Here is a 15,848-nt window from a genome sequence, read left to right as displayed (position 1 = left end):
GCACTCTCTGCCTCCACCTGCAACTCAAGCAAGTGTGAAGTGCACTCACTGCTGTGCACCAACATTCTAGTCACCGAACTAACGCCCACCGAGGTGCTGGTATCTGCGCAGGTGCCTGCTTCAGAGAGCGGGTGTGACACAGATGTAAGTGAAGCCCGATGGTCCTCCAGCATCAGAGGTGGCTCTTTGAGGTCCACAGAGCGAGTGCATGCTGGCGAATCTATAAGGGAGATCAAGGTCATGTCATTAGTTTGAGTCACCACACTGTCACTGTGCATGCCAGGTAACCTGGTGAGACAATGCAGATCTGCATCATGGTGCCATCATCTTTCAATGATCAATGGGGAGTCCTGGTTTGAGGCTCCCATCAATGCAGAGATTACATTAGAAGGGTTGCACAATCCAAAATTCACCTCTGTGCACTGCGCTCTTACCTTCGTCTGGCACCCCCACCTCCCCACGCCTGGTTGCACGGGGAGCGTGCCAGTTCTTGAGCTCAAGGGCGTCCTTTTCAAACGCAGCAGGTTGGGCGGGCCTCCGCCTGTACGTACCCTCTCTGCTTGGTTATGGCTTGTCTTCTCCTGAAAGGACAGAGGAGCATTGATTAGTCCACTCTCTACCTGCAGCGGCATTGCAGCCTGGCCAACCCCAGCTGGAGAACACCTCACAGGGCACATCCGAGTCATGGCCCTCAAGCCGCAAGGCACTCAGTCCAAGCAGCCAGGGCTCACCCCCTTGGCCAGCTCCATCGTCATTGACAGTTGGCACTCAGACTCTAACACCCCTGAGGTCCGAAGGGAGGCGGTCACACCTTAACACTTCTGCACACTGACTCATGCCAACATGGTACTCACCCTTCCTGAGCGCAGCAGGTCGTTGAACTGCTTCTGGCACTGGACCCATGTGCACCGCACCACGTCATGGCTGCTCACAAAAGCTGCTGCCTGTTCCCATGCCCTCTTGGAGAGGTGTGGTGTCCCCCTCCCTTTCTTTGGTGACAAAGGTGTTCCTTCTTCAAGCCACCCCCTCCAGCAGGATGGTGAGGCACTCATACAAAAAGCAGGGGGCCAAGTGCCCACCGACCTGCCTTCCCGCCTGGCATCTCCAGCCACACTTGACTCCAAAATTGGAATGTTGAAGACGCAGAGGAGACGTTCTTCCATGGCAGCCTTCCAGGGGCTGCCTGCGCTGTTTATAAAGCAGCCGCCAGGTCACCATTGGACCCAGCAGCTGACTGGCACCCACCCCCCCCTTGGTCCTTCCCAACCAGTGATGAGCCACGTTTCATGCTGGGTGGTCCCTGATTGGCCCGCCAGTGTGAAATCGCGGTCGGGGGCCAATTGTGGGCAGTGGACCATCTCCTGGCCGCTGGCGGGCCCGCCTGCACAATGACTTCAAAATCCTGCCCCTGGGGACCTGTGCCATAAGTGGGAGAGCTGTCTCACAGACTAATCAAGCAGCAACCTGATATAGACATACTCCCTGAAGCATCCGTGATGTTGGGGACTTTGGGAGGAGGCTGAGATGTATCATCCACCCTGCCCTTCTGTTTGAAGATGGTTACAAATGCTACAGCCTTGTCTTTTGCACTGATGTGATTGGCTCCCTTGTCATTGACGATGGGGATATTTGTGGAGCCCCCTTCTCCAGTGAATTGTTTAATTGTCCAACACCATTCACAACTGGGTATGGCAGAACTGCAGAGCTTAGATCTGATCTGCTCGTTGTGGGATCATTTAGCTCTGTCTGCCGCATGCTACTTCTGCTGTTTGACATGCAAGTAGTCCTGTACTATAGCTTCATTTTTAAGTGTGCCTGGTGCTGCTCCTGTCATGCCTCCCTACATTATTCATTGAACCAGGATTGATGGTAATGGTTGATCAGGGGATATGCAGGGCCATGAGGTTACAGGTTGTGGTTGAATACCATTCTGCTGTTGCTGATGGCCCACAGTGCCTCATGGATGCCCAGTTTTGACTTGCTAGATCTGTTCAAAATCAATCCCAATTAGCTTGATGGCCAAGTTGTCACCATTTAGAACAATTCCCAGTCATTAATGTCAATACTGCCGTGCTTCAGGGAGAACTTCAGAGTATGTTTGAAGTGTTTTCTTTGTCCTCCCCTGAAATGCTGACTATCTGAGCGTTGTGAAAAAAACATTGGTGGGGGAGGCACTTTTCAGCCATCCGGACACAGCGTCCAATGCATCAAAGTTGATTTTGCAGGAGTTTTGCCTGAACGCTTGTTGAACTGGCTTAAAGGAGAACACTAACATTTATTCGACAGTCCTCCCATTGAATCTGGAGAATGCAGAGGAGGCGTTGCTGATGAAATTTCTCTAGTACTCTTATGTGTCACTGATGCACAGTCCAGGCCTCACTGCAGTTTAGGGGCAGAATTTTTAGGTCAGCGTGTGGGTGTGTGTCTGACCCAATCGGATGCGAAATCACACGGGATGATGTTGGGCGAGTGTGTCGATGTCATCCCACGCTCGCGTGATATTTCGGTCGGCGGGTGCGCGCAATAGTCAGAAGCGTGTCCACTAACAATTAAGAATCCAATTATTATAATTAAAGTTGTAATTGTCTCCGATTTTTCTTGGTCTGTCCAACCTCACGGCTGGCGGATAGGCAAATCGGCCAGGCGGACATTGCACTTTTCATGAAACCTCATCCAAGGGCAGGATGAGATTTCTGTTATTAAATTTAAAAAAGTAAAAATATGGACAGCATTTTTATCATGTATATGTTCAGGTGACTGTGATGCTTGGACATTTTTTTCCTGATCTCACAAACTTTATTTAACTGCTTTCAAGTCTCCAGCTCCCTGAGGCAGCTCCCTGCCTTCAGGGAGGTTTCGTTCAGCACTCGCCTACGCCCGCGCTTACGTCAGTGCCCACCTTCTTCCCGTCCCCACCCCGACAGTGCTGAGCATTTCAGCACGCGCTTCATGCTGGTTGGCCATTAATTGGCCAGCCAGTGTGAAAACGCAGTCAGGGGCCGATTGCAGTCGGCAGTCCGTTGCCCAGCCAATCCCAGACCTGCCGATCATGCCTGCCCGCCAACCTAAAAATTCTGCCCCAGGAGGGTGGTAACGATGACTGCTCTGTACACTAGGACTTTTGTTGATTTGCGATGTCCTTGTTGTCAAACATTCGCTGCCCTTAGTTTGTAGAAGGCTGAGCTGGCGCAGCTGATCCAGTGTTGGATCTCCTCGTCAATGGTGGCCTTTTGAGAGAGGTGGTATGGGAAATGCTTAATATATTCCAGAGTCTCTCCTTCAAAATATTTGGGAGATGCAATATTTAGCTTACCAGGTGTGGGTTGATGTATGTTTTGTTCTGGCAACATTCAAGGACAGGCCGAATTGTAGGCAGAATTGAAGAGATTGAGAGTGGTTTGCAAATCTGGCGCAAAGTGAACAACAACACTGCAGTCGTCTTCATACTGTCTACCATGGTCAGTTTAGCTTTGGCACAGAGACGACTGAGATTAAAGAGTTTTCCATTCAGGCGTTATTTAATACTGACACCAGAGGGCAGTTGTTCTTTGAGGATGTGAATAGCCACTGTCAGGTAGATTGTAAATAGTATGGGGGCTATCACACAACCTTGCTTGACACCAGTCTGGATTTTGAAGGCATTTGTTTTAGACCTCCCACTTGACAGTTGCAATTATATCATCATGAAGCAATTGTAGGATTGTAATGATGTTTCTTTGATAGCCAAATCTTTGGAGCACAATCCAGGGAGCCTCGTGATTTACTGAGTCAAATGCTTTGGTCAGGTTGTGGATGGGATGCCAATCAAGCGGCTGCTTTATTTGTCCTAGATGGTGTTGAGTTTCTTGAGAGTTGTTGCAGTGACATTAATCTTGGAAAATGGAGAGTATTCCATCACACACCTGACTTGTGTCTTGTAGACAGTGGACAGGATTTGGGGACTCAAAAGGAGAGTCATACCTTGCCACAGAATTCCCAACTTGTAACAATAGTATTTAGAGGGCTAGCCCAGTTAGGTTTCTGGGCAATTTTACCCCCCAGGTTGTTGATGATGGATGATAATGCTATAGTAAAGTTTCCCCCTGGATTTTGGACCTATCGTCAGGGCCCCCGTCAGTCTAACAAAATTTCAGCCATTTTGTGCAAAGAAAAAGGCCTAAATGACAACAAAAGAGAAAGCAACAAAAGAATGGGCTGAATAGCAAGTCTGCTAAGGGAATATATAAAAAGCTGGTGGCGTAAAGATATGATACATTTTCTTGATGTAGTGCCTCAGTTTTACATAACTGAAAAATTATTTACCACATTACAAAGATTTTTTTCCTCCATTATTTACCTTCTATGGTAGATTTGCATCGTTTGTTTAAGGCGCTAGTGCTTTATTTGTTATTTTCTTCTCCCTCCCCAACACCTTCTTGTTTTTCTTCTTTTGGTTTTGTTTTGCTGGAAATGTTTTGCTGATCTAAAAATAAAAATGACAACTGAAAGCAATCTGAAAAAGTTGGCTCTTTGTGGCCTTATTTGTTGTGTTTCCTGGGTTTTGTGATGCTGGCTCAATGCTGATGTGCAACTTTTCTTACCTGTCTAATATTTGGTTTGTTTAAAATCAATAGGATATTTGAAATAATTAGTATGGTCAACTTAACAGTGGTTGAACAAATCACTGTTTTTGCCCAGTGCTTCCATAATACCTTTGAGATCCTGATGCAATGGACAGGCGTTGGTTTCAAAATTAATTAATTTTAAAATTCAGTTTAAAAGTAATGGGTGTCCCATTTAAGACGGGGACAAGAATAATTTTTTTCTCTGAGGGCTGTGAATCTTTGGAACTCTTCCCCAGGGAGCAGTGGAGACAGGGTCAATGGGAAAAATCCATGTGTAGTGTGGGAGCGGGCAGGCGCACCTTCGATCGGCACCCCCAATCGGGGGGGCACGCCACCATTTTACATGGGCGGGTGCGCATGCGCGCGAAAGTGAGCGCTGATCTCCCTGAGGCAAAGTGCTGCCTCAGGAAGATTAGCTCCGAATTAAAATTTGTTAAACAAATGATAGAAAGATTTCCCTGACATGTCCCCTCATGTGACACTGTCACATGAGTTGGGACATGTCCATAACTTTTATTGAAACCTTCATTAAATATTTAAATACCCTCGTGAAACTTCATCCCGCCCGTGGATGAGGTTTCATGCTTTTTCTGAAACGTGCCAAAGCTCCCGGCCTGCCCACCAGCCCTAAGGTTGGACGGGCAGGTCCATTAATGATGTTAATTACTTTTTCAATCGCTTCAATAGACCGTTGACAGGTCGGCGGGCATGCAGCTGATTCAGCTGCGCCCCCGCCAACCTGAAAATAGAAATGACACTGGCTGACACTGGGAGTTCCACCCGATGTCGTACCGCGTCATTTTACGCGCCGGCGAGTGGGCCCCACCCCCGCTCATTGACCGGAAGACCCTTCCTAATGAGTATTTATAAGGCAGAGGTAGATAGATTCTTGGCAAACAAAGGAGTCAAATGTTATTGCGGATTGGCGGAATGTGGAGTTGAGGCCACAATCAGATCAACCAAAATCATATTGAATGGTGCAGCAGCTTTGAGGGGCTGAATGGCCTACTCCTGCTCCCAGTTTGTTTGGTTGTATGTTTGTATGCAAGACTTCAATACATAGATCAGACCATGATTATTTTCTTTTGCATAAACTGAATTTGCCTTACACATTGATGCCAAGTGAAAATTGGTACTCATGACATGAGCAGATAACCTTTTCTTCTTCACGTCTACCCTTTCACACTCAGTTAATGCCAGGTAGCCTAAGAAATGACACTGAAAAAAACAAAACTCTGTACACCATAAGTGCAAAGAGCAAGCTCAACTGCATTTTGCACTTTCATTTATGGGGAAATGTAAATAAGTACAGGTTAACAGCAGGGTAATCATGCTGGTAAATATTGCAAACAAATTTTATTTATTTACACTTCCATCATGCAGTCAAAATATTCAAAGAAGAAAATTCAGAAGGTGCTGAATTTTTGCCAGAGTTCTTCTGATCTCCCGCCATAACTTTGGTGGGAGATCCATACAACCCCTGGTAAAAATGTATAAACATCCATTTACACGCTTTCTCCACAGGTTCCATCAATGTCTCATTGATACCAGTAAATCAGAAGGGCAGTCATGAAACTTCAGAACTGGGGTTCCTACTTCGTTGACTGGAGTTCACTTGTTAATTTAGAGAAATTAATTCTTTATCTTTTGAATGAGATATTAAAATACCTCAATTACTATAATATTGGCTCCAAATCATCTTTTCTCCCATGGGAATAAGAAAATGGCTGCCATTAATTGCATTGTAGTAGTCTCTCAACATTCAGTACTACTTTTTTTTCTCCTCAATACCGAGGCCAATTTACAGTCAAACTTCCCAATCATTCATTGCAGTTCAGTATGTCAGTCCCACAACTGACAGAGAACAAGTCAGGCATTTTGTTTGGTATAGTATAACCCAGGGGTGTCCAACCTTTTCTTGTGAAAGGCCACATTTTTTTTTTCTCAGTCACAGGGCCAGTGAGCAAATTATGGAAGGATAAGGCAGTTGAAATTTAGCAATGAAGGACCAGTGGGCCATTCAGCCCCTCAAGCCTATTCTATCATTCTTTTAGATCTCAGCTGATCTATACCACAATTTCCTTCACCTGCCTTTAACCCCGATCCCATGATGTCCTTCCCTAATTACAAAAATGGCAATCTCAGCCTTGAAGGCTCCAACTGCCCCCCAGCATCCACAGACTTTGGGGGCAGTGAGTTCCAGATTTCTACCGACCATCGTGTGAAAAAGTGCTCCCTGATTTCACTCATGAATAGCCTAGCTCTAATTTTAAACTCATGCTTTTCTGGATTCCTGCTTCATGACAGCATGAAGGCAAGTCACGATCATCAGCTCAGCCTGCCAGCAACGGGCCGTGTTTCCTGCCATCGGTTGGCAGGGAGCTAATTGTAAAACATCAGCATATAATCAGAAGGCCATCCCGCCAGGCTCTTGGAACCCTACCATATCGTCTGTCCACTTGGTGGTCTTTACTTTTGCGGGAACTGAGGTGAGTGAGCAGCAGCATTCTCCACAGTTCACCTGTTGTTTACATGCATTTTGGGGTTGGGGGTGGAGGCGACGTGGACAAGTGATGCCTGGCCCCAGAGGCAACTGTTGTGGGCGGGGGTGTGGCGTCTGGAGGCAAATGCTCCTCCGAGGCAACCGTAGTCGGTTTGGTGGGGGTTAAGTGCTGCCCTGGCGGGCAATTGAGGTTGGGGGCAGGGTAAGCAAGGGAAATGTCCAAGCATTAGGGACACCTGTATAAACTGACCATGCCTCTGCAACTGAGTCAGATCAGGCGCAGCCACATTGATATGATTGGGGTCGTGCTCCTAGCAATGCGGAGGCCACTAAAGGGCCACCAAGTGCTCCATACCTGGTCCACCCATCACCAATCTCCTCCTCCACCCCCCTTCCTGGCACAGACTTCAAGTCCGCCACCACTTTATTGGACCGTGGAGCAGTTGGACTGAACATGTTGTACAATCTCCTCGCCAACGCTGTCCATGTAGCAGTCACTGCTGAAAGTGCTCACAGCCCCTTTACAATCTCAGCATCTCGGATGGGACCTGCCTCCCCCATGCTGCAGGCTAACAGGGCAGCCAAGCAGCGCACTCATATCTGGCCATCCGAGGGGTGACCAGCGCTCTCCTGAAAGCATTAAGGGGCAGTCACACAGGGCCAGGAAAGGAGCTAAGTACAGCCATGATAACCATGTCTGTCTCTCTTTCATGTTGCAGGAAGACCACGTCAGGATCATGGACCCTGGTGACCTAGCTGTATGCCTGATGGCCTACAGAGATCGGAGAAAACTGAGGAGAGAGTGACTGAGGCTCCTGGCTGCGCAAAGGCAAGAGCAACAACCTCATGAAAAAGAGGCAGCTGGGGCTTCCGCACACACTGCCCAGGAGCGACAGCGAGCTGTGGCTGGTCAGCGCCTAGTGACACCCAGGGTCTCAGGGTCTATAGATGGCGCCTGCCATTCCTGCAGATGACTGAGAACCAGTGTCGCTGATGACTGCGCATGTCAGGGACCTGGTGGCTCACATCTGCTGCTTACTGCAGGGATTGACGCCAAGGGGACTTAGAGGGCATCCACGGCCAGTGGTTGTGAAAGTGAACGCGGTGCTCAATTTCTATGCCAGTGGCTCCTTTCAGGGTTCCACAAGTGACCTCTGTGGATTTCACAAGCCGACACCCATAAATGCATCCATGAGGTCACCGATGCCATCTTCTCCATGGCACACAACTTTGTGCATTTCGCCCGGGACCGGGACAGCCAGGATGCAAGGGCAATTGGATTCGCCCTGATCTCGGGATTCCCACAGGTGCAGAGTGCAATTGACTGCACTCATGTGGCTCAGGTCTCCATTGCTATACTCAGTGAACTTCATCAACTGCAAGGGCTTCCATTCACTGAACGGGCAGCTGGTATTCGACCACCAGAAATGCATCCTGCAGGTGTGCGCACGGTTTCCAGGGAGTGTGCACGACATCTACATCCTGAGTCGCGCACAGATCCCTGCAGTCTTCCAGGGTCCACAGAGGCTGCAGGGATGACTCCTTGGGGACAAGGGCTACCCACAGAGGCTGTGGCTGATGACACCCATGCAGCAGCCTCAGACTTCAGCAGAGCGACGCGATAACAAGGTTCATGCGGATTGCATCTTGGTGGAGCAGACCATAGGGATGCTGAAGATACGGTTCCAGTGCCTGGACCGGCCTGGTGGAGCCCTGCAATACAGTCTGCAGAGGGCGTCACGCATCATCATCATCTGCTTTGCCCTTTACAACCTGGCACTGCAACAGGGTGAGGAGCTGGCTGAGGAGGCGATGGAGGAGCTGGAGGTCTCCTAGAATGAAGAGGATGCTGATGGGTATGATGTTGAGGGGGTCCTCGGTGGTGACGGGGATGAGGCTCTCAAACAGGCTAGACAAGGCAGGCATGCTCAGGAGGCCCTCATAGCTGCCAGATTTGTAGAGGTTGATGACGACATGCAGTGAGGTGTCCCCATAGATCCTCACATCGCAGCTGTGAACGTTTGACTCCAGTCAGGCTTATGGCAGCGCCAATACCCTCTGTGAGAATGCTCCTGTTATGGAGATGCAGTGGAGGCCCTAATAGTCACTCGATCACAGGAGGATGATGATAACATGCAGTGAGGACACTCCATAGATCTTCACATAGCCTCTGACAATGTCTGGCTCCTGTCTGGCCGAGGGCAGCTCGCTTGCGCTCCGTGATCAGGGCCATCTCAGAGACACAGCCATGAAACTTTAGATGCATCTGATGCTGTGTCCGCCTTCAGTACCTCAGCCCTTCAGGAGCTGGTGCACAGCATCACTGGTCGCAGATGCTGGTGCGATGAGGGCCAGCCCCACCTTAAAGGTGCTGAGAGCACATAGAGAGAATGAGAGAACACTGTGGCGCCTGCCCACTACATTCTGGCAGCAATGACCAGCACAGCCGAGGTGCAGGCATCAGTAATGTTTCCAGGGAGTATGAGGCTGGACCATCACTGTGGTCTCAAGGCTGCACAGAGCACAGGGAAGAGACCTTGGACTGAGACATCTGCCTTTTATCTTGTGCAGAAAGGTTGCTCTGCTCATCAGAACAAGGAGCCACAGGCAGGGAGGCATTCTTGAGAGTTTATTTACAATAGTGAATGGTATGTACAAGCGATCAACACCCGTGCCCAGGCTGTGCAACTACTTTCACCTAACTTTCCTAACCCTGTGGCTACAACTTGGTCTTCCCCGGACATCCACAGCGGAGGTGGAGGCAGCCTGCTGACTGTGACACCCTGTCTGCGATGACTTTGGCGGGCTTCCTCTGGAGGGCCGAGACTTGGAGGGCCCCAGACTGCTTTCAGGTCCTGTTGTGTGGCAGAGGCACCCTCCTAGGCCTGTGAAGCTGGAGCTGCGGAGGTCACAGGGAGAGGGGATTCGGATGGGCCAGTCACTCCCAGAGTCACCTGGGTGGATGGCCCCGGAGTGTGCACCTGCTGGTCCTCCTCCCTATGGGTGCCTGAGGGCCGCTGGCTAACTCTGTGAGCAGAAGGGGTAGCTGGAGTGAGATCAAGCTGCCCAGCACCCCTCTCACATACACACTGTTGGAGGCCAACTGTGGCATCAGCGATGGAGTTCAGCCCGCGCAGCAGTGCAGGAGTGACGTCCTGGAGCACAGTCTCCATGGCGTCCACCATCCTTGGTGCATTGCAATGCCGGCGCTATCACCTCAGCCTTACAATCTGAGGAGTGCAGCGGACATCCCTTCCTGATGTTCCCGAGCTTGCCTTTGCAACTCCAGCAACTGTGACATGATCAAGTCCAGAGGCTCGTCATCTGACTAGGGCTCAGCAACGTTCTGGCCTCCAGCAGTCCTCTGAGTGCCGGGGACCTGGGAAGTCCCTGCCTCTGCCTGCTGTGGATCAGAAAGTGCGATATGCTCACCAGATTGTGATCCCAAGGCTACTCTCAAGCTAGTTCCCACCGAGATGTGTGTCTCTGCGCTGGTGGAGGGTGTGGGTGAGCGCTGAGATGGGACTTCAGGGAGGATGCCTCCAGATTCCTCCTCAGAGGTTTCTTCAGGGCTTGATTGGAGGCTCTGGGTCATGGAATCTGTCGGCTGTTTGTCAGCTGTGCCTGTGAAAGCAAGGGGAGATAATTAGTGCATGGCAGTGGCCTGTGAAACAGAACACATCACTCACAGCATGGTTGTCTGATGGATGTTGCACTGCTAGATCCTCACTTGGTAGAGCAGTTCTGGCTTCACTGTCAGCACAGGACCGGTCCCGATCATCGCCGGCCAGCTGGATGGCTCTGTTTTTGAATTCTGTCAGAACTTTGAGCTCTGGCATCCCTCTACCTGTCTGTGTCCTTTCCCTCCTGTTGTGAGCCAGTTTGAACTGCATGGATAGAGATGGGAAGAGTGTATCGGGACGCCTGCCAGACCAGATGATAAATATGCCTGGTCTGTGTGGAAGGTGAGTGGTCCCATGAGCAGGATCAGGACAATGATGGTGTGTGTGAAAGAGTGAATGGTGACCTCCTTTGCACTGGCAGTGAGTGAGGGCCCTGTGGATGTATGGTGGGTTTGTGAGTGTGAGAGTTGGGAGTGATGAAAAGAGTGACTTACCCTGGCGGAACAGAGGAGATCATTCATCCTTTTGCAGCACTAGGTGGCTGTCGACCTCTGCAGGATGTTCCTGCTGACCACCGCTGCCACCGCCTCACAAGCCAGGCTGGTGACATTGCTGCCCATCCTGCGGCCAGAGTGGGGGGTAGTGCACATCCCGGCGGGCCTCCACAGCATCCAGCAGTCACTCAGGGACCCTCATTGAAGCGATGGTGAGGGGACTTGGGGGGGCTGCCGTCTTTTTCCCTTTGCTGTCCATGTCTCCCAGGCACCGGTGCTGAGCTGGTGGTGATGAGCACTGTGTTGGCGACTGCCTTTTAAACATGGTGTGATAAAACAGCAGGGTGATGGCAGGCGGGCAAGTGAGAGCCCACCCGCCATGGGAACAGCATGTTTCACAGTGTGAGTAAATAATGAGGCCAGCTAGGGACGATACGGTGTGAAAACCTGTCATTTTTGTCGGCGGGTAGGTCTCCATTTTACCCGCCCACTACCACACTTAGTGCAAATCTGGGAAAATCCTGCCCATCAGATAAGCAAGAAGCTAACAGGAGGAAAGATTTTGTAACAGTCTTTATCATAAGGGACAAAGTATTTGACAAACTAATGGGACTAAAAGCAGACAAGTCTCCAGAACCTGATGGCCTGCATCCAAGGGTTTTAAAGGAAGTGGCTGCAGAGATAGTGGAGGCATTGGTCGAAATATTCCAGAACTCACTGGATTCTGGGAGTGTCCCAGTGGATTGGAAAACCGCTAATGTGACGCCCCTGTTCAAGAAGAGAGGGAGACAAAAAGCAGGAAACTATAGGCCAGTCAGCCTAACATCTGTCGTTGGGAAAATGCTACAGCCCATTATTAAGGAAGAAATAGCAGAACATTTTGAATAGCTTAATGCAATCAAACAGAGTCAACATGGTTTTGTGAAAGGGAAATCATGTTTGACAAATTTGCTAGAGCTCTTTGAGGAAATAACAAGTAGAGTTGATAATGGGGAACTGGTAGATATAGTGTATTTGGATTTCCAGAAGGCGTTCGATAAGGTGCCACATAAAAGGTTATTTCACAAGATAGGAGCTCATGGTATTGGGGGTAATGTATTCGCATGGATTGAGGATTGGTTAACGCACAGCGGATGGGGAGTCAGGATTAATGGATCTTTTGCAGGTTGGAAAGACGTAACTAGTGGAGTTTCACAAGGATCAGTCCAAGGGCCTCATTTATTTACTATCTATATTAATGACTTGGAGGAGGGGGCAGAGTGTAATATACCCGAATTTGCTGACAATACAAAAATAGGCGGGAACACATGTGATGAGGACATAAGGAATCTGCAAGGGGATATAGAAAGGTTGAGTGAGTGGGCAAAAACTTGGCAGGTGGAGTTTAATGTAGGAACGTGTGAGTTCATACACTTTGGTAGGAAAAATCAAAAGGCAGACTATAATTTAAATGGAGACAGACTCCAAAAATGTGCATCACAGAGGGATCTGGGTGTTCTTGTGAATAAAAAACCAAAAGTTAGCATGCAAGTTCAGCAAATAATTAAAAAGGCAAATGAAATTTCGGCCTGTGTTGCTCGGGGGGTTGGAGTTTAAAAATATGGAAGTCCAGTTACAGCTGTACAGGGTGTTGGTGAGGCCGCACCTGGAGTACTGTGAACAGTTTTGGTCCACGTATTTAAGAAAGGATATATACAAAAGAGATTCACCAGACTGATTTCTGGGTTGAAGGAGTTGACTTATCAAGAACGACTAAACAGGCTAAGTCTTTATTTATTAACGTTTAGGAGAATGAGGGATGATCTTATTGAAACATACAAGATTCTGAGGGGACTTGACTGGGCAGATGATGAGAAGATGCTTCCACTGGTGAGGCAATCTCGAACTAGGGAACATAGTTACAGAATAAAGGGACACTCATTTAAAACTGAGTTGCAAAGGAATTTCTTCTCTCAGAGGATAGTGAATGTCTGGAATTCTCTACCCCAGAGAGTTATGGAGGCTAGATCACTGAAAGTATTTAAAGAGGAGGTCAGCCACGATCTTATTGAATGGTGGGGCAGGCTTGAAGGGCTGAATGGCCTACTCCTGCTCCTATTACTTATGCTTTTATGTTCTTATTTTCAATCTATTGCTGCAAGCCTCATTCAACAGTACTCTACAGATCAGAATAAACAGTTTCTACTGAAGGATTTTAAACTGCAATTCAATAGTGCAGCTACATAACCCTTATACATGGACGATTTTACAGTAGAAATTACTGAATCAAATGCTTGATTTACAACTGAAGGAGAATGTTTAACTGGCAAAGTAAGGTATAGAGCTCTCCTTTGCTTTTTGTGTTTGCTTATTTCCCCTCCTACAATCTCCTCCTGGCATTTACCTTCCAATTCCCTGACATCAATTTATTTCTTGTGCTCCATAGCCACTCTTTCAGATCTTTTTCTAACTCCACCAGTTTGCTTCCTGCGCCTTCATTAATATCGCGCCTCCATCTTGTGTTGCCCTCTCAAGCTCCATTCAGCTCAGCAGCAACCTTCATAGTGGGACTGCTGGCCACCCTTCACTTTGGATGCTCTGATTGGCCCTCGTGCATCCCTAGGGTGTCCACCTTCCCCAGTTGGCCACCTACTGTAAAATCAAACCAATGGGTACACTCTGACAGTGAGCGTGGGTGTGTTCTGGAAATGATCCCCAGCTCAAAACTTTTCAAAGCACAAAATACTCTGGCGTCAGGTCCTAAAAGCTACATTTGAAAAGCATGCTAATACAAAAAAAGCCATAATCTAATTCCACTGTCATTTATTGATACTATTTCTTCCAGCACTTAACATTTTCCGTGCAGGTAATGGATAACATACAACTATGTATATTATTGTAATGAAATTTGGTTCCTAAGGCATATAAACTTCAATACATCAAACTAGAAATAAGCAGGTAGCTAGTAAGGTGATCAAAAAGATGGGCTGAATAAATACATTTTAATTGTAATCAGTACACAATATGCACATATGCACACCATCAAAGCTGTGTATTTAGGTTTAGTGATATGAGTGAAAGAATGCTGTTGTATTAATCAGTATAGTCTGCCCTCTACAGGAAAGGCAATATCATACTTCATATACACTATCATCAGAGAGGAAGGTTCTCGTCTTTTGGAAGTACACTTGGCAGCAGACTACATCATTCCAGACAGCATGCCAAGTACAGAGTGCTAATTACGGCCATTATGCACTCATAATAGATCTTTACCGTGGTGCCTATAATTGATAGTATTGTACAAATGATTTAATTTATTGTCACATTTCAATATGCCATATTAAATGTTAAAAGTTTATTGTTTTATAATTTTGTTTAAATCTGAAATTTTGAAAATGGAGAAGTACAAGGTAAATGGATCACAAAATACATATTTTTGCTGTGCATTTAAATTATTCAGAAGCATGAAAGCTGCAGCACTTCATCATAATGTCAATGAAATGCATTTGCAACATAAATAAAATTGACATATTAAACACTAATGCCTATGCCAGCCAGGATGCTGGACATATGAATTTAATTCCTAAATCTACTGAGTTTGCTGTAATGAAGGAAAAAAGAGGCTTTTCTTGCTTCTTGACAGTCACAGCATTGTTCATTGTCCCTTGCCTCTCTTCCCTGTTGACAGACCAGGGAAAATAGAAGGCTTGATCCTGTACAAGAAAAAGGCTTGATCCTGTCACAAAATATATCAACAATAATTTCAATCCAAAAAAGGCAACCATCACTTCTTTTAAGTTGAAAATGCTTTAGGCATTAGGTTGTCATTTCTTCCGAATTCAGGTCACTGCGGAGCAGGAGATTCCAATGATAGAAATAAAAGCAGAACAAATAAATTTGCCTCTTCCCCATTCCAAAGAGGTCACCCACAATCAGCCTCACTATTTGGTCAATGCAAATAAAAGCCAAAATTTGAATCAAAATCAGAAAAAGCTGGAAGCACACAGTCAGTGTGTTGTAGCGAGTCAGTCAGACTTGGAGCCTTACTCAGAAGTTTAAAAAACAAGAGATAAGCAATGGGCAGGATTTTAAGTCGCGTGGGCTGGCGCGCACCTGACCTGATCAGGCATAAAATAGTGTACACGGTGACATCAGGTGAGCGTCCCGACATCATTGCGCACTTGCGCGATATTTCAGTCGGCAGGTGAATATGAGAGTCAGCAGCGCGCCCGCTGACAGTTAAGAGGCCTATTAAGGCCCTTAATCAAATAATTGAAACCCATTTTTTACTGTCGGTCCAACCTTACGGTTGGCAGGCAGACGAATCGGCCAGCCAGCCTTTGGACATTTTATGAAACCTCATCCATGGGCCACAAAAGGATTCCAACAGTAATTTAAAAAATAAACATTTCCGGACATCATTTTTAATATGACCCTGTTCATGTGACTGAGTCACATGTGGGGACATGTTTCTCTCGTTTTTGAAAGCTTTATTTTTGTCACTACAATTCTTCAGGTTCCTGAGGCAGCTCTGCGCCTTCAGGGAGTTTTCAGTGTGCGCTCTCCCGCGCATGCGCAGACTTTAGCTCTTCCCGGCCCCACCCTGGCATTGCTGGAGTGAGGAGAACACTGCGGGTGTGAAGGC

At 47.7% G+C, this 15,848-nt stretch overlaps 1 protein-coding gene across 1 annotated transcript in view; it reads left to right on the top strand.

Moving 5' to 3' along the window:
• LOC144685834 (glutamate receptor ionotropic, delta-2-like) overlaps positions 1–14,699 on the top strand; it is a 428,425-nt gene extending 413,726 nt beyond the window's left edge. Inside the window, exon 15 of the mRNA XM_078550780.1 lies at positions 14,324–14,699. Within this exon, the coding sequence (XP_078406906.1) occupies positions 14,324–14,465 (142 nt within the window). The 3' untranslated portion in view covers positions 14,466–14,699. The remainder of the gene's footprint in view (positions 1–14,323) is intronic.
• The last annotated feature ends 1,149 nt before the right edge of the window (positions 14,700–15,848 follow it).

The sequence above is a fragment of the Cetorhinus maximus genome, chromosome 10, assembly GCF_964194155.1.
Source record: "Cetorhinus maximus chromosome 10, sCetMax3.hap1.1, whole genome shotgun sequence".
Classification (NCBI taxonomy): Eukaryota; Metazoa; Chordata; class Chondrichthyes; order Lamniformes; family Cetorhinidae; genus Cetorhinus; species Cetorhinus maximus.
Note: the sequence above shows the minus strand (reverse complement) of the source record. Positions and strands in the feature narration are given on the sequence as shown.